The sequence below is a fragment of the Heteronotia binoei genome, chromosome 9 (assembly GCF_032191835.1).
Source record: "Heteronotia binoei isolate CCM8104 ecotype False Entrance Well chromosome 9, APGP_CSIRO_Hbin_v1, whole genome shotgun sequence".
Taxonomy (NCBI): Eukaryota; Metazoa; Chordata; class Lepidosauria; order Squamata; family Gekkonidae; genus Heteronotia; species Heteronotia binoei.
Genome location: NC_083231.1, coordinates 103305198 through 103332998, shown reverse-complemented (window position 1 = coordinate 103332998; position 27801 = coordinate 103305198). Strand labels below are relative to the sequence as shown.

The 27801-nt window shown below is 41.8% G+C and overlaps 1 protein-coding gene across 1 annotated transcript in view; it reads left to right on the top strand.

Moving 5' to 3' along the window:
* Positions 1 to 27801, top strand: part of CDS1 (CDP-diacylglycerol synthase 1) — a 38513-nt gene that overhangs the window by 3704 nt on the left and 7008 nt on the right. Inside the window, exons 2-10 of the mRNA XM_060247104.1 lie at positions 11952 to 12079; positions 12815 to 12911; positions 14744 to 14841; positions 15362 to 15501; positions 18573 to 18631; positions 20526 to 20608; positions 22329 to 22416; positions 23530 to 23598; positions 24071 to 24223. Of these exons, the coding sequence (XP_060103087.1) occupies positions 11952 to 12079; positions 12815 to 12911; positions 14744 to 14841; positions 15362 to 15501; positions 18573 to 18631; positions 20526 to 20608; positions 22329 to 22416; positions 23530 to 23598; positions 24071 to 24223 (915 nt within the window). The remainder of the gene's footprint in view (positions 1 to 11951; positions 12080 to 12814; positions 12912 to 14743; positions 14842 to 15361; positions 15502 to 18572; positions 18632 to 20525; positions 20609 to 22328; positions 22417 to 23529; positions 23599 to 24070; positions 24224 to 27801) is intronic.

The window sequence follows — 27801 nt, the reverse complement described above, 5'->3', positions numbered from 1 at the left end:
GTTTATATAGAACTTCTGATAAGAGGTAACAAACTTTTTATTGGCAGGGTAGATTCCATTAGCATGGGGGAGATAAAGGTAGCAATTTACATTCATAATCTAAGCTGGTGTGTTATGTGTAAATTAGACGGCAGCAATACACTGTTCATAGGTTCCCCTTAGTGTTTGGAAGCTACAATTGGTACAGAGGTCGGAATGCTCACTGGTATTCCACTTACACTGGCTCCCATGTTGCTTCTCAGCCCAGTTCAAGGTACTGGTGTTGGCCTGTAAAGCCCTGCATAGCATGGGGCCAGCCCAGCATGCCTTAAGGATTGCCTACTCTGATATGGTCAGGTTTGCAAGCCCTGCTTTGGGTTCCTCCTCTTTCTGGGGTTACAAGCATGGCAACCCATGAACAGGCCTTCTTGGTCATAACTCCACAATTGTGAAATTTCCTCCCCTGTGGAGATTGGTTTGTTCCCCTCTATCACTGTCTTTTGCCCTGGTCCAGGCTAGCCTGATTTCATCAAATCTGGGAAGCTAAGGAGGGTCGTCCCGTATTTGGATGGGAAACCACCAAGGAATACCAGGCTGTAGCCTTGAAAACCCCACAGGGCTGCCATAAGTCAGTTGTGACTTGATAGCAACAACAACAAATCACTGTCTTCTACCATCATGAGAAGACCTTTTTTTTGTTTTGTTTGGTGTTCCTTCAGTGACCTTAATTGACACTCCTTCCTGCTCATGTGCATGTATATATGTGTGTGTCTGTGTGCATTTTAAAATGTTTTAATATTTTGATGGTTTGCTGCTTGGGGGACCCTGAACTGGGTGAAAGGCTGCATAAAAAGGTTTCTAAATAATAAAGAAAGTTGTATGAGTAGCCCCCCCCTTCAATCCTGTCTGCTGTGACTAGCATTTTTTCTGAAGTTGGCTGTCCAGTGGCTCAAACAGATCTGGAAACACTAGGCATAAGATGTGGACTGGAACCTCATATATCAAAAGCATGCATTCTGCTCTTCAGCAATAATCTTTTATTGCCGCCTTTAAAATAGTACTTGTAAATAATTTCTGAGATAAGTTGGAAATCTACTCTAGAGAGAGATTTATCACTGCTTAGTTGGAACCTTTAGATCAGCTAGCTTGTTCTTAAACTAGAGTGGGGTATATGAGGGCAAGCAGGGGGAGACAATATGCTTCAGTTATTTATTAAGTTATCACTAACAGTTTGTATTAATGCTAGAGAATCTCACATGGCGTTTGCCATTCCTCTTTCCAGAACTAGCTTGTTACTAGGCTGATACTTGTAGCTCCCAGTGGTTCTGAGGCCTTTGGGGCAGGTGATAGTGAATGGGGTGGAGCAGTCAGATGAATGTTGAAATGGAGACCTCCTACAATGATTTGTGCATCCTGTATTTGTAAAGGAAGTTCTTCAGGGCTGTTCAGTGCTTGGTGCTGCTGTGCCTCTCTTAGGCCAGTTCATGCAGCGCAACAGCAGTTTTAGGAAGCTGTTGGAATGTAAAGTACATTCTCTGACCTGGTACCTGCCTTCTTGGAATCCATTTTTAAAAATATAAAATTGTGTAAGTTGGAGAGCATGGTCATAACCATGTCCTAACAGGTAACACACACACATTCAGTTTACAGTCTATTACAGCATCCAGTACATTGAGCAAAAGGTACCATGCTGTTGGTACCTTCTCTACAAGGTAAGGAATTTACAAATCCAAGTAGCTTGTGCAAGTAAACCATTCTACAGGGAAAGCTTGAAACAGAAATAGTAATACTGATACATAGGAATAGGAATACTAAATATTCGTATGGTTCATTTCAAGTGTTCAAGCTACTTCACATATATTATCTCAGTATCCCACACAACACAATAATTTCCCTCATCTTGGAACCCAAGACTGTCTTATTTGTACTAGTACTCCAGTGTGAAAAAAAAAAACTAGTCTTGATTGGGATGGAATTTCTTCTGAACTCCTGATATGATTAGTTAAATAAACCTGATAATCGCCTAGTGACATTATACAAAATATTTCCATATGTGATATGTTTATTCAAGAGGTTACATCTTCTAGGATTCTGACATCTTTGGAAACAAAGTATTCTTGGCTATGATAGGACTAGAATATTTTTTATTTGCTAAATGTTGTTTGGAAATTTATCCAGGAACAGAAGTGGAATGACACAGTTTAAATATTATGTAATTGATTGTTTCTGAGTGACGCGTGAACACTCTTAGGTTCAGATTTAAAAATGCCACTTTCCTATTTCCATTCCTTACTTGGTTCTAATAACATTTACAGGCATTGATATAATCCTTTAACAGAGCATATTATTTTATCCTTATGTGTATTACCTTTCAAAAAATATTGATGCAATCTAAGCAGAGATATGTCCTTTTAAGTCCATTAAAGTCAATTAACTTGGAAAGGTGTAACTCAGTTTCAGGTTGCACTGCTTGTGACAGCAGAGTACAAGCAGTAGTCCTATGCCCAGTTACCTGATATAAGTGCCACTCAGCTTAGTGGAACTTATTTCTTAGTAAAGATACATAGGATTGGATAGCATGTTAACTAGGTCCAGGTGGGCAGTGGTGTTGGCCTGAAGATGTAGAACAAAGTAGGACTCAAGTATCACTTTTAAGACCAACAGAATTTTATTCAGAATGTAAGCTTTTGAATGCATGCATACTACTTCAGACGAGGGAATGGGGTACAGTGAGCAGAACTTACATATAGTTAGTTGGTGGATACTGGTTAAGAATGTAAAGTGATACAAAGTGGGTGTGGAATTGTTTTCTGTGGCCCCAGAAGGTAGGACCAGAACCAATGGGTTGAAATTAAATCAAAAGAGTTTCCGGCTCAACATTAGGAAGAACTTCCTGACCGTTAGAGTGATTCCTCAGTAGAACAGGCTTCCTCGGGAGGTGGTGGGCTCTCCTTCCTTGGAGGTTTTTAAACAGAGGCTAGATGGCCATCTGACAGCAATGAAGATCCTTTGAATTTGGGATAGGTATTTGTGGGTTTCCTGCATTGTGCAGGGGGTTGGACTTGATGACCCTGGAGGCCCCTTCCAGCTCTATGATTCTGTAATTCTAAGTAAGGATCCAGTGGCAAAATAGTGTAATAAACAAATTGAAAGACCATTTGGTCTGGATAGCATTTGCATGGGAAACCAATAAAAGGTAATAAAAGTTGCCTGTTAATTAGCAATTAATTAGAAATTAACAGGCAATTTTTGTTACCTGTTATTTCCCATGCAAATGCTATCCAGACCAAATGGTCTTTCAGTTTGCTTATTACACTATTTTGAAATTGGACCCTAGCTTTGTATCACTTTACATTCTTAACCACTACCTACCAGCTATATGTAAGTTCTGCTCACTGTTCTCCATTCCCTCATCTGAAGAAGTATGCATGCATACGAAAACTTACATTCTGAATAAAACTTTGTTGGTCTTAAAGGTGATACTTGACTCCTACTTTGTTCAGCATGTTAATTAGTGTACTGTATGAATGCAGAGTTTAGAACGTCTGTAATATAGTAGTATAGTCAAGCAACTGTATTTGGAATTTGGACCTCTGACTTCTTGGCTATGTGATGCTCAGACTTCTATTCTCTGGCATGCTGGTACAGGGAAAGCAGAGACAAATGACAACATCTAGATGGGCAGATGTAGTTGTCATATGCAAATTAGATCATTAGTCTGTCAAGGTCTGTGTGTCTACTCAGACTGTTGGGCTGTACAGTGTCTTGGGCTTTCCTATCACCTTGTCCTTTTAACTGGAGATGCCAGAGATTGAACCTGGGACATTTTACATTCAAAGCAGAGATGCTTTATCACTGAGGCACTCTCCCTCCCCATCTCAAAATATTCAGTTCAATCTGCGATATTGATCTTGAAATAGTCCGTATGAGAAATCAAGCAGAAGGCTCAAATTAAAAGCCTTTATCACTTTTGTGATGTACCTTACATAGTCAAAGAACGGCTGTTGGTTTTCTCTACCACATAGTGATTACCCAGTCTGTTTCACTTTAATTTGGTGCAGCAAACACACTAGTTGTTTAAACTGTGCAGTGACATTGCTAAAGCATTCTTTTTGTCTTGATGCAGTTTAGCAGCTGAAAATGCACTGAACCACTAGTCATTTTTCTATAGATACTCTGCCAAGGGTTCTGTGAAGAGTTTGCTGATTTCAGTAATATGAGAATGGATGTGTTAGACTGCTGTCTTTTAAGGAAAGATGTGACATTTCCTTACATCCTTAGTAATAGGAGCTAGAAAGATGCAGTTCTTACTGTAGCCATTTGAAGACTTCGAAAATTATTAAGGTGGCCAATGGAACCTCAAGCTAATTTTCAAAGTCTTGCGATTCCTCCAAATACTGCTGAGCAGGCCTCGGATTCAGTGGAAGCGCCTGAACCTTTCTGAGAGTTCCACCTCCTTGTCCATTGAATAGTATGTGTAGCTGCATAACAATCCCTGGATGATCTCCACTACCTGTTTTTCTACAAAATGACCCCTGCTGCTGAGGCTTGTGCTTGGGACCAGATGAGTGGTTTTTTTCCTTGGATGACTTTTACGTGAGGCTGACTCTTCTAGCTCTTTGGCTGCTTCGAGTTAGATGCATTCCTATGCTGAAGGATTCGCTTGCTGTACAGTTTAGAAGTCCTAGTAATCTAAATAAATTTTTAACTAGTTCCAAGTCCCGTTGGTTCAAGTCCTGTCTGGAGGGTTGGTTTCAGAAAATGGTACTGGGGACTGCTGCTCTGCCTGTTTGCCATGGGGGTCCTGCAAGATTCCTTCTGTGCTCAATATCTGTATGAAACTGCTGGATAAGATCATCTGGAGGTTTGGGCTGGGTTCTCACTGACATGCAGATGACACTCAGCTTTATCTTGTGCATCCCAGAGAAGCTGTAGAAGCCCTGAATTGGTGCCTGGAGGCTATCTTGGAGTGAATGCAGGCTAATAAACTGAAGCTTAATCCCAACAAGATGGAAGTCCTACTGATACACACATCTGATCTGGAACTCAAGTTGCCATCTGTTCTGGATGGTGTTGCACTCCCTTTGAAAGACCAGGTCTATGATCTGGGCGTACTCTTGAACCCAGACTACTGCTGAATAAGTAGATGGCAGCTGTGGCCAAAAATGCCTTTTACCAGCTTTGTCTGGTTAATAGGCTTTGGCCTTTCCTGGGCAGAAAAGATCTGGCCACTGTGGTGCAGATCCTGGTTCCATCTGTATTAGATAACTGCCATGTCATTTGCATAGGGGTTACCCTTGAAAAGTGTTCAGAAACGTCAGTTGATGCAAAATGCTGCAACCAGGTTGTTCGGGATCGGGATGCCTATGAAGTTTGGTGTTCTTTACGTACATCAGGGACAGCATCAAAGCCAAAGTGAGATTCAGAAAACTTTATTAAGGGAAGAGGCGATCTGGATTTTTAAAATGAAATCAATGGAGCCAGAAAGTTTAAATTCCTTTATGGATCTTTCCTGTTATTTGTAATACTTGACCAATAGTAGTGTGATACCTAGCTTTTCTTGATAATTGTAAGTTGTGTAAATTATATGTAAGGGTGTTTGTTTTCCTCTTTCTGTTTCTTTTGTTAATGCATAGATGTCACTTTAAGAAATAGGACAGCTGTATGTAATTGACGAGAATATAGAGGGGCATGTGATAGCGGCACGGACGAGATTTTCTCTGTGCATGAATGCTGTGCAGAAGTGATAGGTAATAAGATACAGTGAATATAGTAACGTTTGGTTACATTGGGTTTTAAAAGTTACAATTTGTGATAGATGTGTAATGCATTATGATTTGTGCTGTTTTAGTGTTGTGGGATATGCCTCTCTGAGGAAGGGTTTTTCCCAGAAAGAGAAGTAAAGGTGCATTCCTGTCAGAGGCTTGCTGTATACCCACTTCAACTTCACATTTGAAAAGTTCTTGTATGAATATTGGAAGCCTGAAATTTGGCAAGACTGAATAAGTATCTTGAAAACACAGAAACTTTTCCTGTGGAATTATATCTGGAGCACCAGCAGTTTAATTCAGCCTGTTGAAACGGGTGAATCGTTGTGAGTTTTTAAGAAGTTGGAAACTGACGTTATTAAAAGGACTTGAATAAATGAAATAATGAAACTTTGATAGTATTGTCAATTGTTACTTGATTGTAATTAGGATGAATTTTTGATATTATGATTTCTTGTGTTGTATATCTTTAAATAATTATTTAGCTAATAAGTTTTTGTCTTTAAAATATTTTGCAATAAGATTATTAAGTTGTGTATTGAGTTTTTTCATTAATTATTTCACAGTTTTTGCTTGGTTTGCAACCAAGATGTTGGCTGGAGGGTGTATGTGTCTGTCATAGAGACCGTTATCACTCCAGTCTTAGCCCATCTATATTGGCTTCCGGACTGTTTCTGGGCACAATTCAAGATTCTGGTGTTATCTGTTAAAGCCTTATGTGGCTTGGGACCACCATACCTGATGGACTGCCTATCCACATGAATCTGACTGACCACTATGAGTATCTTCTAAGGCAGGGGTGTCAAACTTTTTTGTTATGTGGGCTGGATCTGACATCAATGAGACTTTGGGTTGGGCCGGGCCATGTGTGTACCTATTTAAGATTAGGTAGCAGAGATATAAACTTTATAAAGGACACAGACAAACACAATTAAATATTTTTTTTTTTTAAAAAAACAATGTTAGCACTTGTTGGCCTTAAAGGTGCCTTCTTTGTATTTCTCCCATGAGATCCAGGGAACTGGGCAAAGGAAGCTGTGGCTCTTTCCTTCCTTCTCAAGTGAACTGGGCAGGGGAGGAACCTCAGTAAAAAGAAGGAAGAGATACTTGGCTCAGTAGCTCTGCTGTGTGATTGAGAGAGCCTAGAAAAACAAGCTTTGCCTCTCTTTCCCTTCCTCCTCAAGGGAGGAGCCTCAGCCAATGGAGAAAACAGAGATTTTGCTCTGCAGCTCCTGTGCAATTGAGCAAGCCTTGCAAAGCAAGCTGTTATGCAGAAGGAAGCAAGATATAGGGAGAAAGAAGCAGATGACAGCCAGTTGCTTGGGGGCCTGATTCGTCCCCTGGACCGCATGTTTGACACCTCTGTTCTAAGGCCTTGCTTTGGGGTGCCCCCCCCGCCTCGCATTCTGAGATTAGGCAGATGGCAGCCTGGGAGAGGGGCCTCTTGGTTGTGGCTCCAAAACTCTGAGACAGTCTTCCGAGCGTGACTCTTCTGTCCCCTTCTGTTGTCCCCATCTTCTTCTATGCTTTATACCCATCTATCATGCTGTCAGTGATCCCTCTTTCCTGTCCTATGTTGTAACTGTAGTTGTTAATATTTTTGCATGTGTAGTTTAGTTTTGGTTTTAATTGTTGTAGTGATGTGTTTTTGTTTTGTTTTCAAATGTATTTTTGTTGTATTTAAAAATCTGTTAGCTGCTGGTGGCAGTGCTGAGGGCAAAAAGGCGGAGACGTAAATTTTGTTAATAAAACAAACAAACTAATTTCCCTGTTGCCCCCTTCTTCTCAGTAAATAAACTAGTTTCCTTGTTGCCCCCTCCTCTCAATAGTTTGAACGTTTGAATGCCAAAGGCTGTTCCTATCTGAGTTCACTGGCAAAAACACAGACTCCTTTAGTACTCTTTCTGCTTTCTTCAATAATTGCAATAGATTTCATTTATCTTCATACAAGGTACCCCTGTGTACTTCCTTCTCCCTTCTACATTCACATGTGTCCTAATAATGATTTCCATTTGCACAGCAAGCCATTGTTTATGTCCTAAAATGTGGTTTGCCTTTTCCCCTTGAGACTATAAATCCAAACATATCCTAATAGTTATCGGTCAGTTTGCATGAACTCTGCAAATGGAAACTTGATTTAAATCAGTTATTCTAGTCAGTCTCTTCTCTTGGTGAGTCAATACACTCTGTCTAGGATTATGGGAAAGGAGTTGGCCTGTCTCTGTTCAGGCTGTGAGGAAAGTTGGTGGTGGAAAGTGTCATCTTCACATTCATCAAAGAATTTGGGACATTGAGAGCCAGATTATTGTAGCAGGAATTGACTTGATTTGTTCTTCATGTTTTTTTTTGTTTGTTGCCCTCTGCAGGGCAAGGAGTTGCTTATATGCAAAATCTTACTAATTCCCAACACAATCAGGCTTTTATGCTTGCCAGATTGAATATTTTCCCATCATCTGTTCTTTCTGGCAGATACCATAATATCCCTTTTGAGAACAGATCGTGTAAATATTGTCTACTGGAACCAGATTCAATTACCCATATTCTTCTCTGTTGCCCTATGTTCTGTAAGATTCGCCAGCAACTTCTTGATCCTGCTATTTCTAATCTCTCTGGCCCTCCGGAAAGAATTACCCAGTATTTACTTGCTGATAAATCTACCAGTTTGACTGCATTAGTGGCTGAGTGGCTGTTGTACTGTATAAGGGTTGGGGAACCTTTTTTCTGCCAAGGACCATTTGGATATTTATAACATCATTTGCGGGCCATACAAAATTATCAACTTAAAAAACAGTGCTCCACCGAGGGAGAACGATTCAGGCTGGAAAAATTAATGCAAATAATTGTTTTTCTATTTGAAGTTACGTGGGGAGAGCCTAATTCAGCACACACAGACCCCGACCCATCGCCCTAGGCAAATGCCTAGGTCCAGGCTTATTAGACCACATCCCCTAATCTTATCATATTAGGTCACATACTCATTAGCATATTAGGCCACACCATCTGGGATAATCACGTGCAAATTGAACTAAGGGTAGCTGGCTCCCACCCTCCACCTCTGCGACCCCTCCCTCCCTCCAGCTGCTCCCAGCAAACCTTTAAAGGCACCCACATATCCCAGCAGAAGTCCTTCACAATGCCCATGAGAGGGGGGCTTAGCCCAGCAGGCCCTGAGGGCCAGACCAAGTGATCTCAAGGGCCATAAATGACCCTTGGGCCTGACTTTCCCCACCTCTGTTCTATATCTAGGAAAAGGCAATGAGTATTTGATTAATTCTGTTTTTAGTGTTTTTTCCCTCAGTGACATTGTCTTAATTGTTTCCTTCATTTTAGATCCAGTTTGTATTTTTATTATTTTATTATAGGACTTGAACTTGAACTTGACTTGAAAGTGTCATCAAGTTGCAGCTGACTTACAGAAAGCCCATAGGGTTTTTAGAGCAGAAGACATTCAGAGGTGGTTTGTCATCTCTTGCCTTTGCATAACAACCCTGGATTGCCTTGGTAGTCTCCCATCCAAGTACTAGTCAGAGACAACCCAGTTTAACTTCTGAGATCTCATGAGGGGGAAATTTAAACACATGAAAAATAGGTCACCCCCTTGAGTTGAATGGCAAAAATTCAGAAGGTACACATGGACTCCTCTTCCACTTACCTTACTCTGACTTCCTACTTTCTTCAATAAATGCACAAATTTTTAATGGGGAGGAACACAGTAAAGAACCTTGTTCTTCAGCTATTAGCGGTTTGTATTTCTCTACCTTTTCCTTTGAGAACTGAACCACTCTATATGCGGTAGTGATGGTAAAGGCTGTTGAGGCCTCAAAACTATTTCTCTGCCACAGTTTATAAATTAACCCTGTAAATTATGGGGAAATACCAGTGTCAGTTATGCGAGGGTTTGTGAAACACAGAGTTGCTAGAGCATTTGTTTTGGTCCATGGTTCAGCTCTCTGCGAAGTATGAGCTAAGTTTGACTAATAGGTGGAATAAGTATTGTCTGAGTGCTTTTAAGAAAAAAAAATCTCAGCAATCTGTTCTATTTTGTAGCAAGCTCTAGAGGACTACAGAATTCTCTCAGAAAGTTCAAGGTGCTCGGGAATCTTCTCACTGCAATTTTGGCTTATTTCTTTTGGCATTTTTTTTAGCTGATATAACTGTTGGTTTTCAACAATATGGCAGCCAACGCAGACCTCTGATGACCCGATGTAAAACGGTGCCACAGTTCAGATCCCAGTTAGCAGTTATTTGATATCCTTGTGTACTCCCTCCTCCCTTATACTTCTCCATTCACACATAACGTAGTAATGATTTCCATTTTCACAGCAAACTGTTGTTTGTCAAAAAATGTGGTTTGTCTTTTCCCCATGAAACTACAGTTCCAAACCAGGATTAAATCACAGTTGGTAATTCTGGTAAGTAAGAAGAGTCAGAGACCATTAGTGCAATAACAGGTCAATGTCATGTGCAATAATAGACTGGAGTCTAGGGGTGTGACTCAGAGACAGGCAACAGCAAAACCAGCTCTGGTCATCTCTTGTCTTGATAACCTACAGGTTGCCATAGGTTGGCAGGGATTTGATGGCAAAAAAACAAATTGTTGAAACTTCTTCCTGCACCCGGATGAATGTGAAATATCTGCTAAGTCCTTCTCCATTGAAGTGATAACTTCCAGCATTCACAGATGTTTAATTTGAATTACTGTGCTTTGTGGTTCTTGTTATAATCGTCTGTCCTTTTGCATTGGTTAATTCTAATACCTTCTAGAACTTTTGAAATCTGTTGGAAAGGTTAAGTAGAGCTGGTGCTTTTAATTGTATGTGGAAGTCAGTTGTTGATAGTTGAACAACACCAATAATAGCTGTGTAAGTAATCCAAATTACAATAAAATTATGAAAAGTGTTTAATGATTTACAAATACATTTTTAAGAGTAAACTATCAACAAAGATTGAGCAAAGAAAAATGTGCACAGCAGATAACCAAGTCCGGCGAAGGTTTTATGAATTTCTAATCCACAGCAATAAAGTGCTTCTTGCCGATTTCACAGACTTGGCAGAAATCTAACAGGTAGAATGAATCCGTCCACAAAAAGTCTGATGAGCTGGCTAGCTGGTAGAGTAATAAAAGAAGTCTAAGTATTGAAAATTAAGTATTGGGTATAATTGAAAAGTAAGTGTTGCATATAATTCAGTTTCCCTCCCAAATTCCTGTTTTTTCTAAAAAAGACTCCCCCCCGCCCATGACTTGTCTAGCACTAGTCACTCTAGGAATGCTCATATTTCCCCCCCTTATTTTGTTACCTTTTAAAAATTCCATAAACATTTCTAGTTTTATTTTTATGATAAGCAGGTTTCACATTTTGAATTGGTGCTGTTTCGAGTTGCCTACCCTATGTCAGTTCTGCTTTACCCATGCTACTGAGGGTTGAGACTGTTTAATATTAGGGAGAAAATTTAGAGTAAAGAGTGCTGGTTGCCTAGAAAACTGAATGGTGGCAGTTTATAATTTAAAATATATATATATATATATTTGCTGGGTCAGAGACATTCTGGTTAGGATCAATGTTTCCTCTAAGCTGCAGAGTCTTGTGAGCAAAAAATCTACTTTGTGAGCTAGTGGCATTAAAGTTGTGAGCTACTGCATAAATTGGTGTGCCCTGAGCTAAGACAAAAATATGTGAGCTGGAGGCTAAAATTCTGTGACCTAGCTCACTAACTCAGTTTAGAGGAAACACTGGTTAGGAGTGCAAGAATTTGAGCTGGAAAACTCAGTACATGCCCAGAGGCCTGGGATTTCCAGGGTGTGTACAAGCTGTATTAGGTATGTATATGTACACTTAGATGGGTAAGCCAGATCTTGAGAATGTTTCAGTTAAATATTTTGCTATATCCAGGTTTGGTGCCTGGTGTAAAAGTAATTTAGAACCATGATCCCAAACCGTAGAACTTTTCTGAAGTTTGAAAAATGATGCTTATGAAATATTGATTTGTTGGAGGCAAAGTGAAGTTTTCAAGCTAGGTATCACACCTTGTGAGCCGGTTGCTGTGTTCCAGTTGCTTTCCACATCTCACTTGGGTAAGTGTCTGTTGCAATAAGGTCAAACCGCCAGTGTGGCTTTATTGCAAGAACACTTACTGTGGGTAATCCATATTCTAGTTGGTGTGCTTAGCTTCCAAAGCCTTCACAACTTGCACTTTCTGTTCTAGGATGTGGTTGGAGAGGACAGGTTTGGAGAGCTCGACCTCCGAAGCGATGCTGATGTTCCTGAAGTTCCTCCACCAACAGACAGAACTCCAGAAATTTTTAAAAAGGCCTTATCTGGCTTGTCTTCCAGGTATTGGAAGAAGAAAATTAATAATGCATCTGTACAAGAATTACTGTAAACTTAATCGTCTCTGCAAAAGTAGACTGCATGCAAACCAATACTTTGTTTTAGGACTCTGTTGCTTGGAGCTCTATTCATCAGTTATTTGGAGCTCTATTCAGGCAACCATTTGAAGGCAGATAGGTGTTTTCAAAAGTAGTTAAATATCAGGCATTTGCAGAAACTGATCCTTGAAAAAAACTTTGATGTCTCTTGTCTATACCATTTTATTGATATATTGTTTATCGTGCCCTTCTTAGTATGAAATCATTCTACTAGGCATAAAACTGTATTTGTATTCTCACCTGGAAATTGATTTTAGAATTGGTGAACAGTAGTTAAAGTAGTGCATATAGTATTCCTCTGTTCACAACAATTTCCATCACTGGCTGTAGATTTAGAATATAGATTCGTTCTGATTCTTCATTTTCTTAACAACTGTTCCTGGTGGGCTAGATTCATTGATTGTCAAGGAATGCAACTTCCCCTTTCTTGCTGGAGCTCCTTTGACCCCCGTCTGTAAGGTTCACCTCTTCCAAAACCTTTCTGTTGAGAGGGGGATCTTCAGTAATCCCTCCCATAGGATCCAGCCCTTTCACTATGAAGAAGTGGATAATTATAATCCACTCCCTCCCTTAGGATCCAGCCCTTTCACTATGAAGTGGATAATTATAATGCAGTTTTTATTTGCTTTTGTCTTTGCAGATGGAAGAATTGGTGGATTCGTGGGATTTTAACTTTAGCTATGATTTCATTTTTTTTCCTTGTCATATACATGGGATCGTTCATGCTGATGCTGTTGGTAAGCTTGCTAAGCCATCAAGGTGCTCTGTTGATCTAGCATATGTGATAAATTGATTGAAAACAGCTAGTTCAACCTGCCTCCCCTCCCCCTTTTTATATTCTGAAACCCAGACTACACAGTTGTCATATTTGTACAGACTGCTGCTCAAAGCCTCCTTTGCTTTTATAACTGACAGCTGTGGTCCTAGTTGGAAACATGAAATCTGCGTACTTTCCTATTTGCAGTAATATATGGTGCAACTAAAGTTCTTCCTACTATTGCAAATGAAGGAGCCTGTGCACTGAATCCCTGAAATGACTGGATCTCCTAGATCAGGTTCAGGCATTGCATGAAGAAGGTGGAGGTGCCATTGAATCACAGCTGACTCATAGCAGCCCCAGTCATGGGGTGTTCAAAGCAACAGGTGAGGTACTTTGCCATTGCCTTCTTCCACACAACAACTTCCATCTTCCTTGGTGGTCTCCCATCCAACAATTGACCATGGTTGACCCCCACTTAGCTCCCAGGCCCTGACAAACCCAGGCCAAACTGAGCTATTCAAGCTGCTACATTGCTAGCTTAACTACTTTAAATTTGTTTTGTGTGATTGTCCAAATATGAGCCATTCCACTGATTGTGGTTGGTTAGGGACTGTGAAACTAGGATTTGAAACCGTTGCTTGAAATTAACAAACTGCATGATGTTATGAATGCAGAGTGGCCTGATAGCCCAACTTGGTCCAATCTTGTCAGAGCCTGTATTCTAAGCGGGGTCGGCCATGGTTAATGCTGAGTGGGAGAAAACTAAGGAAGACTATGATTGCTATGCAGAGGAAGGTAGTGGTAGGTAAACCACCTCTGCTCATCTCTAGCCTTGAAAACCCCTGGTCCTGGGGCCACCATGAGTCACTCATGACTTGATGGCACACTTATTTTTATTATGAATTTGGATAAATATGGCCTTTTCTCTGGCACTTCTCTTTCTATAGTGCAGACTGAGATACCAGCAGTATGTCTGTAGGGGAGACAGGGAGAAACCAGCCTATGTCAAGACATTATTGCAAAATTTGAATGTGAGCTGAATCTTGATGTTACTGACTAACTGTAGTGAATTTTGAGCTATGTCTGAACCAAGACCAGAATTCATCTGTGAACACATCACTGTGTCAAATGGTTCAGTTTCAAAGTAAGGTTATCTTTTGGGGGATCTCCAGTCTTTTTGAGCCTGCGGGTGCTTTTGGAATGCTGACACAGGGTGGTGGGTGCAGCTATGAAAGAGCTGTCATAGGAGGCAAAGCCTCGCAGCAAAGACCCTTATGCTGTGTTGGCAGCAGCCACCAAAACGTTTTAAAGATCTGCCCAGACTATCAGATCTTTAATGTCCAATCAGATGCCCTGTTAGGCAGAAGGCCCAACTGGTTTGGCCCACTTTCTAAAAACACTTTGGAAGTACCAGGAAAGGTGCCCCTGGACACCACATTGGGGCCCCTTGGTCCAGGTGATCTAGACCAGGGGTGGCCAGACTTACTTAACATAAGTCAGATGTTTGAGAGCTGCAAGGAAGGAAGAAAGAAAGCAAGTAGATGGAGGAGGGAGGGAGATGTGGAAAGAAAGCAACTTTAACTTTGAATGCATTCTCCAAGCCGGCCGACAGGACAGTGGGGGCTTCAAGAGCCACACATTATGTGTGAAAGAGTCACATGTGGCTCCCGAGCCGCAGTTTGGCTATGCCTGATCTAGACAGTCACTGTGTGAATGCAATGCATGTCTTACATTGTATTTATTTTCAGGTTTTTGTGGAAGCGGCCTGTATTTATGTGGAAACTCACCGACCCTTTGCCTTAATTTCAGGTGCTGAGCATACAAGTGAAATGTTTCCATGAAATTATTACTATAGGTTATAGAGTCTATCATTCTTATGACTTGCCATGGTTTCGGACGTTAAGCTGGTAAGTAGTGAGTGGAAATGTTTATTCTAGCTCTTCTTCTAGCCTTTTCCCATTTCATTCCATCAAGATGACTTTATAGTACAATAAGCCCAGATCTAGGATGTAATTACGTGTCTCATAGCCGTTGGATTATTGGCACTTTAAATGCATCTAAATACTTAAAACTTTTTATTCATAGCAGTTCTAAAATAGAATGTTACAAAAACATAATCTGCAGTCATTTCCTAACCCACTGCGATAATGAATACTGTTGAACAATTAAGATAACTGAACAATTAAAAAGATTGCATTCTTCTTTTCTCCTCTTCCTCCGTCTTCATGTATCTGCTTGTTCAAACAAGACTTCATAGCTTTGCAGAATGTAATATATGTAGAGAATGTCTGGCTTCCCTAATATAAACTCTGTAAATTTTCAGGCTTTTAGTTTATTTCTCCAAAGATCTACCCCTATGAAAAGTGGATTTATATTTTAGGTACTACCCTGTCCCCCAAGGTAACTTAGCTACTCTCTATATTACAGGTATTTCTTACTATGCGTGAACTACTTCTTTTATGGAGAGACTGTAGCAGATTACTTTGCGACGTTTGTTCAAAGGCGAGAACAACTTCAGTTCCTAATTCGCTACCACCGATTTATATCTTTTACTCTCTATCTAGCAGGTAACTGTGCATCTTGTCAGTGACCATTTTATTTTTTCCAACTATATAGTACGCCTTGCCATTAGGGTCCTGTATATTTATTTGTAATTTTTGGAATGATAATACTATTTCTATAACACTGTAAGTATATACTGTATAATACTATATAATACTTATAGCATTCCTTTCCATAGTGACCTGTATATTTATTTACTTTGTTTATATGTTGATTTTCCCACTGAGACTCAAGGCCAGTTTTTAATTTGCTCCTTTCCTAAAACCAGCCGAGACATGAACAAACTGCATACAACAATTCAAGTTTTCAAACTTAATCCTGGTCACACATAGTAGAGAACAGGAGTGATCAAAAAGTCAATTCATGGTCCACCAGAGAAACACTGACCGGTTCCTGTAACTTTAATTTTTATTTAGCTATTTAGACTCTGCACTGCCTGGAATGGCTCAGGTAGCCTAGCCTGATCTCATTTGATCTCAGAAGATGAGCAGAGTGGTCCCTGATTAGTCCTTTGATGGGAGACCCCACCGCTGAAGTCCAGGGCTGCTGCACAGATGCAGGCAATGGGAAACCATCTCTGAAGTCTCCTGCCTTGAAAACCCCATGAGGGACTTACTGTCAGTCAGCTGCAACTTGATGGCACTTCACGCACACGCATTTAGACTCTGCTTTTCTCCCCAGCGGGGGCCTGAAGAAGCCGATAGCATTCTTTATTTCTCCATTTCGTCTTCGCTTTATCTTGTCAGGATAGGTTAGCCTGAGAGAGGGAGCGAGAGCGCAGCTGGCCCAGACTGAACCCCCGGACTTCCATGGCAACACAATAGCTGAACTGAGGCCTTCCAGACCCTGCTCTGACCCTCTAACCACAAGGGCCACACTGAGTCTCAGCCTGATGCTTGTAATAAAAGTAGACTAGGTGGGTCTCATGTCAGGTCTCCAAGTGTTTCTCAAGCAAGAGTCACATCGTTAGGATCACTTGACGCTTTTAATAATAGAAAGGCAAGGTAGAATTTTTTTAAAAAGTCAACTAACCAAGAGCTCCTGAAGATGTCAGTAATCTTAAGTGGAGGAGGGAAGAAGAAAAGATAAGCCAGGGATTCCCTTCGTGGCTTCTGTGGGCAGTGTGGCATCTGCCTTCCTGCTGCTTGCCAAATGCTTTTAGAAAGTGGTCAAGGCCAGGTGGGCTTTTTGAAGAAGAGATTGGATTTATACCCCACCCTTCACATGGAATCTCAGAGGGCTTTACAGTCTCCTTCCCTTCCTCTCCCCACAACAGACGTCCTGTGAGGTAGGTGGGGCAAAGAGAGCTCTCCAAGAACTGCCCTTGAGAACACAGCTCTGAGAGAACTTGTGGCTGAGCCAAGGTCACACCGGTAGCTGCATGTGGAGGAGTGGGGAATCGAACCCCGTTCTCCCAGATTAGAGTCCACAGTCTTAAGCACTACACCAATCTGGCTCTCCAGTTTGGAGCTTCAGCCCGAAACGTTGAAGAGGTACTGTTGGAGTAATATATAACCTTGCTCCCTGACACTTAGCAGTTGTCTCTTCCTCCTTTGGCAGGCATTAAGTGATGGTGTCAGAATTCTGAAGGTGCCCACAGGCTCAAAAAGGTTTGGTAGACCATACAAGACCAAAGCCCATTCTGGAATAGGCCAAGTAAGGTTTTAGAACACCAGAGAAATGCTTTTAATTTTGCCTGCCTGGGGGAAGACACGTTGACAGCTGAAAAACAGTATACTAAGGCTGCTTCTTTGGCTGCCTGTAATATTTGAATCTAGCGTATAAGGAGGTGATCTTTGCATGTCTGAGGAGCTATTATCAGACACTTGCAAAGAGGTGCAGCAGATACTGCATGTACTGACAAGAAAAGCAAAAACTGATGCCAGATTGAACACGTGTAATGTAGGCCATTGGAACTGGAGCCAACTTCTGAGAATGGTATTTATAGGTTTACCAATCTTGTATGCTGCCAAGTCAGCCAAATAATTTTGCATAAACATGAACTGGAAAGCACTGAGCAATAAAACTATTTGCAGAGGAGATACTATGGTGGATGCAGAACTTGCAGCTTTCAGTCTAGACCCCTCTCCCCATTTTGAGATACATTGATGAGAGACCTGGTTTCATGTTCTTGTGTCAGAAAGTAAGATTTGCAGGGAAGCAGAATACCTTCCCACTCTCAGCTATACTTGTACTTAGTAGGCACACCAACCTTTCCTCTCTGAAGAGCCTCCTGCATATTCTGCCTGAGGTAGGCAGTAAACAGACCTCTATTTCTGTTAGGCCTTCAGAGTGTTCAGCTGTTGAGGCTTTAGAACGCTGATTATGCCGACTTTCAGCCGATTTCTATGCTGAGCTGTTTGTAGCAAGGATGTGCTTAGTTCTGTTTTACTTGAGGCTTTTAATAATAAAACTCACAAGCTTTACAAGCTAGACCTGACCTTGCTTACAATCTGTTATCTGCATTCTTTGTTCTCTTGATCGCCTGAGATGTAATTTTGAGGATTCATTCACCTCTGAAAGGCAAAATTATGCTTGCAGTTTAATGTTTTCTGTGGGTAGAAGCATGCCTGAAATTATTGTGGGGGGTGGGGGGGGGAGACACATTTTGGAAGTTTGCTCATTGCTGTCACATCCCTGGATCTGGAAGAAGTTATCCCAGTGCTAACTTGGCTCTGTGTTGCATTAAGTGTAATGGAAAACTTATCATTCTCTAGGAAAAAAATGGAGTCACACGAGCACATGAAGTTGCCCTATACTTGGATCTTGGTCCATCACACACTGTTGTCTGCCCAGACTGCCAGTGGCTCAGCAGGGTCTCCTGCAGAGATCTTTCCCATCACTTATCATCTGGTTCTTTTAACTGGAGATGCCGGAGATCGAACCTGAGGCCTTCCACATGCCAAGCAGATGCTTTACATCTGAACACAGCCTTCTTAAATAACTTGGGGTGGGCCTAAGGTTGCTTGTACAGCAAGGCTGATGTAGTGAGAAACCTTTCCATTCCGAGTCACACTGTGATGGTTCCATGTAATTAGAACAATGATGGCAAACATGTTTTCTCCTCTTTGCCCAGGTTTCTGCTTGTTTGTGTTGAGTCTGGTGAAGAGGCACTATCGTCTGCAGTTTTACATGGTGTGTACGGATCCTTCAGCTGCTAAATTGAGTCTCAGAATAATCAGCTGCACTAATTTCTTCCACGAATGTTGGAAATACATAGTTAAAGCTACAATAAGTCAAAGTTGTCCCCCCCCCAGTGCTTATTAATACAAATCTGACATGGCAGAGACACTGTGAGCAATTTGTAATCATAGGTTTGTTGTTGTCCTTTGTTGAAAACTATTCCTGTGAGGCTTCATTCCATCAGGTGAAAGTGTTGGCTGGATCTTGATGGGGAAGTAAAACTGTTGCTTTCCGTAGACATCTGTCAGCCGCACTGACGGAGCATTTGAAAAATCCTCAGAGCAAAACCAGGGAAAAGCTGATTGGAATTTAAATAGGGTTACAAAAACTAGGCGACCCAAAGGAAAAGAGATTTGTTCTGAAGTTCTGTGCTAAGACCAGCCTCCTATGATTGTTATCATTCTGTGGGATGTCCTTTTAATACCGCTAATCTCATGGGATAACCTCCAAACAGTGCTGTTTTTTTCAGGATGGTTGCAGAAACGCTTTCAACTGTGCCGAGTGATAACGCCCCAAAACTTCAAGTAGTACATAATCCCTTGTTGTGCATGATCAGAAATGCACTGTTAAGACGTACTAGACCAGGGGTGGCCAAACTTACTTAACATAAGAGCTGCAAAGAATAAATGTCAGGTGTTCAAGAGCCATAAGATATGAATGTCAGATGGTTGAGAGCCACAAGACAGGAAGGGAGGGAGGAAAGAAAGAAAGGAAGAAAGACAGATGAGGGAGGGAGATGTGGAAAGAAAGCGACTTTAAATGCATTCTCCAAGCCATTGGCTGGCTTGGCTTGGGGAAATAATTTAGAGAGATAAATACCTTCTCCAAGCTGGCTGATGAGGCAGTGGGGGCTTGGAGATCCACGGTTTGGCCACGCCTGTACTAGACACATGAACGCACATGAAGCTGCCTTATACTGAATCAGACCCTTGGCCCAGTGAGGCCAGTATTGGCTACTCAGGCTGGCAGCTGCTCTCCAGGGTCTCTGACATCTGCTCCCTGGTCCTTTTATCTGGCTTGAACCTGGGGCCTTCAGCAGTCAAAGCATATGCTCTGCCAGTGAGCCACAGCCCTCCCTAGAAGGATGAGCGCATGCTCTTCATATGTGCCTCTGGGATCATAGACAGATTCTGCCTGCTTGTCATGAGATTGCACATTGTGTTACCTGCATGATTGTAGGCATGTCTGCAGTGGAGAAAAGTGGCCAGTGAAATCCAGCCCCTAGATATTAATTCTTCAGATGTGAGCTGCACCAGAAACGGTTATTGAATGATACAAGTAAATCATTGGAGAGACAATAAATGGCAGTTCACTGATGTGGAAGGGACACTTCTTTCATCCTTAGTTCATTTTGTAGTTCAGATGTGTGAAGGGTTAAATGTGCTAACTGTTAAACCGTCTGTTCATAGGAAGTAACTTTTCTCAGTAAATGTTCATAATTATGTAGCATGATTTCTCCATAACTTTGTCACTGACATATCAGTGTTTTAATTCCAGAATGTCTATTATATATATATATATATATGCATCCAGAATATTGTACCGCATTCCATTTCCCTTCTGTGTCATTCACATTAAGATACAATTTTTTAAAAGAAGAAAAAATTAATTATAAGATGGAAAATTGTGGCCATTTGTTTTGAAATCTTTTTTTAAATAACTGTTGTCTTGTCTCAGAAACTAACAAAGCTAGATTGCAATATCCTGTTTGTGCACCTTCTCATATTTTAGATTATGTGTGTGTGTTTGGTGTGTGTGTAGCTCCTTTGGCTGAGCTACCATTTTTATTTAGGTGTATTGATCCGTGTTGTCGTCACTAACTGTTGTGTTATTGCACTGTTAACAGTTCGCATGGACTCATGTCACTTTGCTGATCACTGTAACTCAATCTCATCTTGTCATCCAAAATCTGTTTGAAGGCATGATCTGGTAAGGGGACAGCAATTCTTGCAAATCTATGCATATATCTCACTCATGTATATATGTTGTTTCACATGGACGCTTTTGGGTTTTTTTATGACGATATTGAGCAAAATCTCATTTGAGCTTTGTAAACTATCTGGAATCAATGAGAAAGCAAATTGTGGATGCCTGTCCTGTGAATACCTGGGGGTCCTCCTTTATACTAGCAAGCCTTCATCCTCTGATCACTGCCTTTACTGTATTCCCAGTGAATCCAAGACAGAACACAGAGCAGCGTCACTGTCCTAAATTCGTTATCTTGGAAGTCCAATAAACATATTTCTCAATCGCTTTCCAGTGTCTCTAGGACTGGGGTGTGAGCCAGGACCGCTTTAAAGAAAGGCATAAGATGCTTGTAGACGAGCAAGTCAGGAAACCTCTGGCTAGGAACAGGATCTGCATTTTGGAAAAGTATTGTTGTATACTGACCCTGGAAAGTACTGAGATGCTAGACTCATGAGCCCCAAAGCATGTTTTAAACTTGTTCATCACAAACAAGCCCCCCCCACCCCGAACTCTCCATTGCAAACTACTTTTTCAAAAGCAGTTGGTGAAATGGCACGAGGCAACTGTTTCTCTAGGCTACCACAAAGCCCTTTGCCTGACCTCAAGTACTCTGGATCCCAGCCCTGGTGTCCTGTTCTTCACCAGCCTCAGACCATTTAAATGGAAATTAGATTTTGTGCTGTATGAAGGAACCCAGCTTCAGCTCCCTTCCTCTTTCTTGCTTTTCCTACTTTTTGGAGAGGGGGATGATGACCTGGTCAGTGGTGTTTATTTTAATTTTAATGCAGATTTTGTGTATAAGCTTTGCTTGTATGCAGGCATTTTGCTTCTTTCTTTTGAGGCAGCTGGTTTCCTGTCCCCCCCCTCCAGTTACTCATTTCCTAACTTATTTAACAGCTTCCAGAATGTTTGGCATAAATTTATAGCAAGGGTATCAAACATGTGGCTTGGAGGCTGAATCAGGCCCCCAGAGGGCTCCTATCAGGCCCCCAAGCAACTGGCTGTCATCTGCTTCCTTCTCCCTCTCTCTCACTCCCTTCTGCATCACAGCTTGCTTTGCCAGGCTTGCTCAGTCACACAGAAGCTACAGAGCAAAACCTCTATTTTCTCCATTGGTTGAGGCTCCTCCCTCTCCTGGTCCCCTGGGGAAGGAAGGAAAGAGCCAGAGCTTCCTTTGCCCAGTTCTCTGGATCCCATGGGAGAAATGCAAAGAAAGCACCTTTAAGACCAATGAGTGCTAATGTTTTAAGTTATTTTTTAAAAAAAATTCTTTGTGTTTTTGTGTCCTTTATGAAGTTAATATCTCTGCTACCTAATTTTAAATAGGTACACACATGGCTCAGCCCAACACGGCCTGGCCCAACAAGGTCTCATTTATGTCAATCTGGCACTCATGAGAAATGAGTTTGACATCCCTGATTTATAGTGTTGGGAATTTCCTCTGATAACAAGCCTGTGATTCTGAGAAGTGGTCCTCTTACAAACATGTGCTCTTAAGATTTTTATCCAGCTTTTGTTTAAAGAAAAAAGTAAGAGAGAAAGCAGTAATTGTCGTAAGGGCAGTTCTGATGTGGCTGCAAGTCATCCGGAATCTCCTACAAGCCACCCAGTCTTCATAGGAACATTTGTATCACTTTGACTTGGAATTATTTCTTAATATTTCTTCTTTTTTATTACTTAGGTTTCTTGTTCCAATCTCAAGTGTTATTTGCAATGATATTGCTGCGTATATCTTTGGATTCTTCTTTGGGAGGACTCCTTTGATTAAGGTACAGAGTTTGAGTGAGTAATAATAATTTTAAGATACTGCCGAGGCCATGCAGGTGTTTTAGGGTGGGCTTCTGTTCTTGGGTGCTCTGTGAAGAGGCTTTTTTGGGGAGCAGAGCTGTTGGGGCCAAAGTGAGTGCCCCTGCTTCATATCAGTCGTGGCTATTTCAGAGAGCTTTCCTCCTTTTGAGGCCAGACGGCCTGCAATATTAGCAAATTGGCATTGAGATGTAATTTCTTTGGTTTATTAGACACATCTTCTGATGGTGCATGTTCTGCAGGCATGTAGGCAGAGCCAGCTTTCTTAATGGAATGCCTTGCTCTCGTGTTCTCAACTTTCATTTCTCAGATCATCTTTTACTGCAGCCATTCTAGGACCCTGGCGTAGGGATACTGTAGTTCTTTACCAGCTCTTTGTTTATGCTGGCTGTCAGGAAAGATCGGCTGCAGGGAGCAAGCTCTCTCAGCCCCTCTGCCAATTGCTGGCTTTGCCAGATCCTGTTCTTGCTACTTGCCTACCTGGTGCTCTTGCCAGAGATGTGTGTAAAGCTTGCTTATCGTTTCAAAGACCTCTAGTTGGTAGTGCCCTTGCCACTGATATTGGGCACTGTCTGTCCATCTCCACCAAACCAACTGTACTCGCAAACAGTGTCCCCTCTAAGCTGAGTTAGCGTGAGCTGGCTCACAGTTTTTTAGCCTCTGGCTCACACATTTTTGTCTTCACTCAGGAAGGATGGCCCGAGAGCGAACCAATTTACGCAGTAGCTCACAACTTTAATGCCAGCAGCTCACAAAGTAGTATTTTTGCTCACAAGACTCCACAGCTTACAGGGAGTATTGCTTGCAAAGGGTTTTGTTTGCTTAGATTTTTTTGTAGGCTGGCTCTCTGAATTACAAGCTCCTGTGTCTGCAGTAACTTGGAGCTACGCACAGTCTTATAGTAAGTAATACTGCAAATTAAAAGATCCCTGGGGCATCACCTGAATATTCAGTGTCAACAGGAGGTTTTTTTTTAATGTTGTTTTCCTGCTGCCTGTCAAGAATTGCGTGCCCCCTTTTTCATTAATTCTGAGATGCCAAAATTGTAACTTTCTTCTTTCTGTCTTGTTGATCAGCTGTCTCCCAAAAAGACCTGGGAAGGCTTCATTGGTGGCTTCTTTACCACCGTTGTGTTTGGATTCATTGTAAGTGGATGTCTCTCTTTTCATACTAATGCTGTGCTACTTGGCACTGGATTCTCAAACTGGCATGGATGAGCTTGAAATGCTGCCAATCGGCTGCAGCTTCCGTGCAATTAGGTCCTTAATAAATTAAGGCTGAGAAAAGTGTGGGGAATGACAGCTACAAAAGGCTTTGTTTCCCGTGGTGGGTGTTGAGCTGGTGTCACCAGCAAGATCGGTAACTATGCCATCTGCCCTAAGCATGCGGGCAGAAGAGGTTCTTGTTACCCAGGGTTGTGTAGGAGCAGCCATGAAGGTGGGGGCCATGGAAACAATGCTGTGCTATGTAGTTTCTAAGCTGGGCCTTAGTTGCACCTTGAAAGGCATGGATCGTTCACTTCCCCCTCCCCCCCCTCGGAAAGAAGATCTCCTACAAACTTTGTGAAGCCCTCTTATATTTCCAAGGGATCTCATGGCTGCTTCCTGTGTCTTTCAGATGTCGTACCTTTTGGCTCAATATCAGTATTTTGTATGTCCTGTGGAGTACAGCAGTGAGACGAACAGGTTTGCCACAGAGTGTGAGCCTTCAGAACTGTTCCAGTTACAAAAATATGCCATACCACCGTTGCTGCAGGTTGTACTGGGCAGGGTAAGTGCAGAAGAACCTTTAAATTAAAGCAAGAAGAGGTCAAGACATGGGATGAAATGTTTTAGGAGCGTGAAGGTCTGAGGGGTGACCAGTTCTCCAGCTGATTTCTGTCTTTTCCCCCTCTGCCTTTAGATCAGGTTAAGTAGAAACTGTATGAACAGAACAGTCTTTCATTCTTTTTTCCCTTTGAAGGTACAAGAGGTACCTCCTGGGTAGTGAACTATCTGTTATTATGACAGTCCCCATTTTGGTAGGTTTGTACTAGATTTGATGGACTTGATTTGGCTGAAGGCACAGAGGCAAAAGAATAAGAGGAGGTCTTCTGGCCAGCAGCATCCAGCCCAGAAACTAGAGGATACTGACAACTTTGCAGTCTGTCCAACTGGTGGTTTTCTGGGTTTGCAAAGGGTTTAATTGCAGTCCCTTCAAGCTTCTCGCAATCAGTTTGCACAGCAAAGCCTGTAGCATCCACTTGCAGATCACCCATCAACTGAATCAGACCTTTTCATGTTTGGGATCCTGGCTACATACCGTGCCTTGGTGGCATCTCTCCAAGTTCTGAGGAGCTTTGGGGCATACCCTGCCATGATCATCTCTAGCATGGTGGTGGACGGAGCCCACTAAGACGCAAGCTGCTGGAGACATCCCGCTGTTCACTGCTGGGGGTAGGGAAGCAGCAACATAGCATGAAAAAAGGTGTCTGTGATCTGTCTTAGGACAAAGAATGGTCAGAGGAAGTGGCTGAAAAGTACTCCCATTACTGATACATTTGAGGTGATTTTGCCTGGATTCTCTGGGCTTTTAGGGCAGCTTGGAAAGTCTGAAAACAAAAATATCAAAAAATATTGTGCAAAAACACACACTCTTGACTAGTTTATACAAAATAAAGTAAATTGCATTATGTCATATAATGAACAGCCTACAAAAGTAGGCATACATTCATACAATCAGAAATTAAAGCCAAACAGGCTGTTCATTATATGACGTAATACAATTTACTTTATTTTGTATAAACTAGTCAAGCGTGTGTGTTTTTGCACAATATTTTTGTATTCTATATATTGTGCTGCCATTGTTCTTTTGGAAAGTCTGAAAAGGCTGGCAGAAGCTCTTTTGCAGATGAACTTTTTTGGAGGGGAGGGCCTCCTGTGATGAGAGAGAAGCAGAATCTGCCTATGGCAAGGACAGCAGACAAATGTGTTGGGGGATTTTCTTTTAATATATTTCATAAACACTTTCTGTACCCACAGTTCCCCAAAACAGCCTGAAATTCTCAGGAACCTAATACATGGAGATCCAGTAGCCTTTCAGAACAACAGATAAACTTTATTGTACTCCAGTTTTCTCTCAGGACAGCTTTCTTAAGCTATATATAGAAAAGCAAAACAGTTAGATACCACTATTACATTATGCTCACAGTTAAAACTCAGATACATTCTTATACGTTAGAATCCAGTTTCAGTAGTTACTCTACTTCTCAATAACCTCTTATAGTTATATGCTAAGAGTCATCTACTATAATCCTGATGCTGGGAAAGATAGAAAGCAAAAGAAGAAGGGGACCTCAAAAGATGAGATGGCTAGACAGCGTTACTGATGTAACTAACACAAATATGAGCAGACTTTGGAGGATGGTGAAAGATAGGAGGGCCTGGCATGACTTTGTCCTTGGAGTTGCAAAAAGTCAGACTCAGCTGTGCAACTGAACAACAGCAACATAGTCATATACCTGTCTAAGAATCTAAGTCTACCAAAATTCTGAAACTCTCAATCTTTCTTCTCTCTAAGTTCTGTCAGCCCATATCTTAAGTTAAAGATCTTTAACTCGGCTTTCTTCGCTTGACCTGTCCAGAGAAAGTGCTCTGATGCAAGCAGCGAGATTGTGGGAAATTTCTAAGGCTTATATAGGTTTTTGCCTGAGGACTTTATCACTTATCTCTGATAATATCTCTCTCCCAGGACAGACCCTTTTCTCACCAGCTGCAACTGCAGATGGTACTGGCCAATATCCATCTATCTTTAGTTCTTGGGCTAGCTCAGCTACTGCCCGGTGAGAACTTCCTCCATATCTGATTTTTTCCCATCTGTTTATCCCAAAACATCTTTCTCTCCAGAATAGTTTCTTTTCTCATCTTCTCATCTAAGATTGTCCTTGGATAAACTCTCTCTCACTGACCTACTTTCTTCTAGCAGCTGACTACAGATTTTGGCTTCCAGTAATTTCTAGGTACTTCAAACAGTGTAAATAGTAAATGGCTTAAATCTCTCATGGGCTGACTTCATAAGGGGACCAAAATTTTTCCGCAACATCTCCACCTTTTGGTTCTCTTATGAAACAACCTCATATTCCCATCCATCTGTCTCTCTACAGTGTACATTTGGTTCAACATAAGGCTTCTTCCAGCATATCAAAGACCTTATACATACAAGAATACAGCTTATACAGTAAGACATCCTCTGAGAGTTCCTTGAGCCTGAGGGTAGGAGGTGGGGATGAGAAGACAGGCCATCCTTGTATTCCTCGATCATAGAAGCTGATGCCCCTTATTCTGCACCTTTTCTGTGTGCGCTGCTACTCTTTGGCTGCTGCTGGATTTATTTGTTTCATGCTCAGCCTGAACTGATGGCACGTGTGAAGTTAGAAAGGCCAGGATACATTTTTGTTAGATAAAATCAGTTAAATAAACAAACTAGCTGCCTGGCGAGATCTTGAGTTTCAGGGCTACTCTGCCACCACAATCCACTCAGCCTCCTGTGATCCTTAAGGGTAGCTGAGAATTAAGAGTCTGCTCTCCTTGGAGGCATGCTGCCTGGAGGGACTGGGCAGGAGAGCTGAGATCAGCTGAGATGCAGTCTGGGTGGAACCCCCTCTCTCCATTGCAGCCTGCACCATCCGGCAGGAAGCAGGAGGAAGGATCTGTGCCTTCTGGCCTCAGACGTCATCTGCCTGGTGAGGCCAGAGCCTGCTGCTCTCTTGTCAGCAAAGAATGGACTTTGTACACCTGGGAGGTTCACTGATATCACCAACAATACCACTGTTATTGGAAGTGCTTCTTTGTTGAAGAAGAAGTGACATGGATGTAATCACTAATGCCGTGTTACCCAGCTTGAGACCCAAAAGTGGGTCATGCAGCTTCCGCAAGTGGGTCCCAGGCCAGCTGTCCCCCGTGGCCGCCTCTGCCCTTCCCATTGCTCTCCTTCTCTTCTTGAAAGCCAAAATCTGACTCTGGAAACAGTAGCTTCCATGTCATACATCAGTTAGTCTTTTTTTCTGCACTGCACATGTGTGTGGATGGTTACTAGCACAAGTGTATTAGAAATGTACAGGTGGGGGGAGAATTAGAGAGAGCAGTGGAGGATGGACAGAGGCTGGAATGTAGTCTCCAGACATAAAGGCTGGGTATGTTGGAATGTCACTTGCTTGGGGTCCATATTGGGGGCAGGCAATAGCTGCGCCCTTTATGTAATGTTGGTTTTTCAGAAACATCTGAAAGTGAAATGTTAAACCATGTGAATGCCAAGGTCCTAGTTTGCCTAGGGCAGAAAAAAAAACATACCTTGGGCTAGCCTTAGATGGG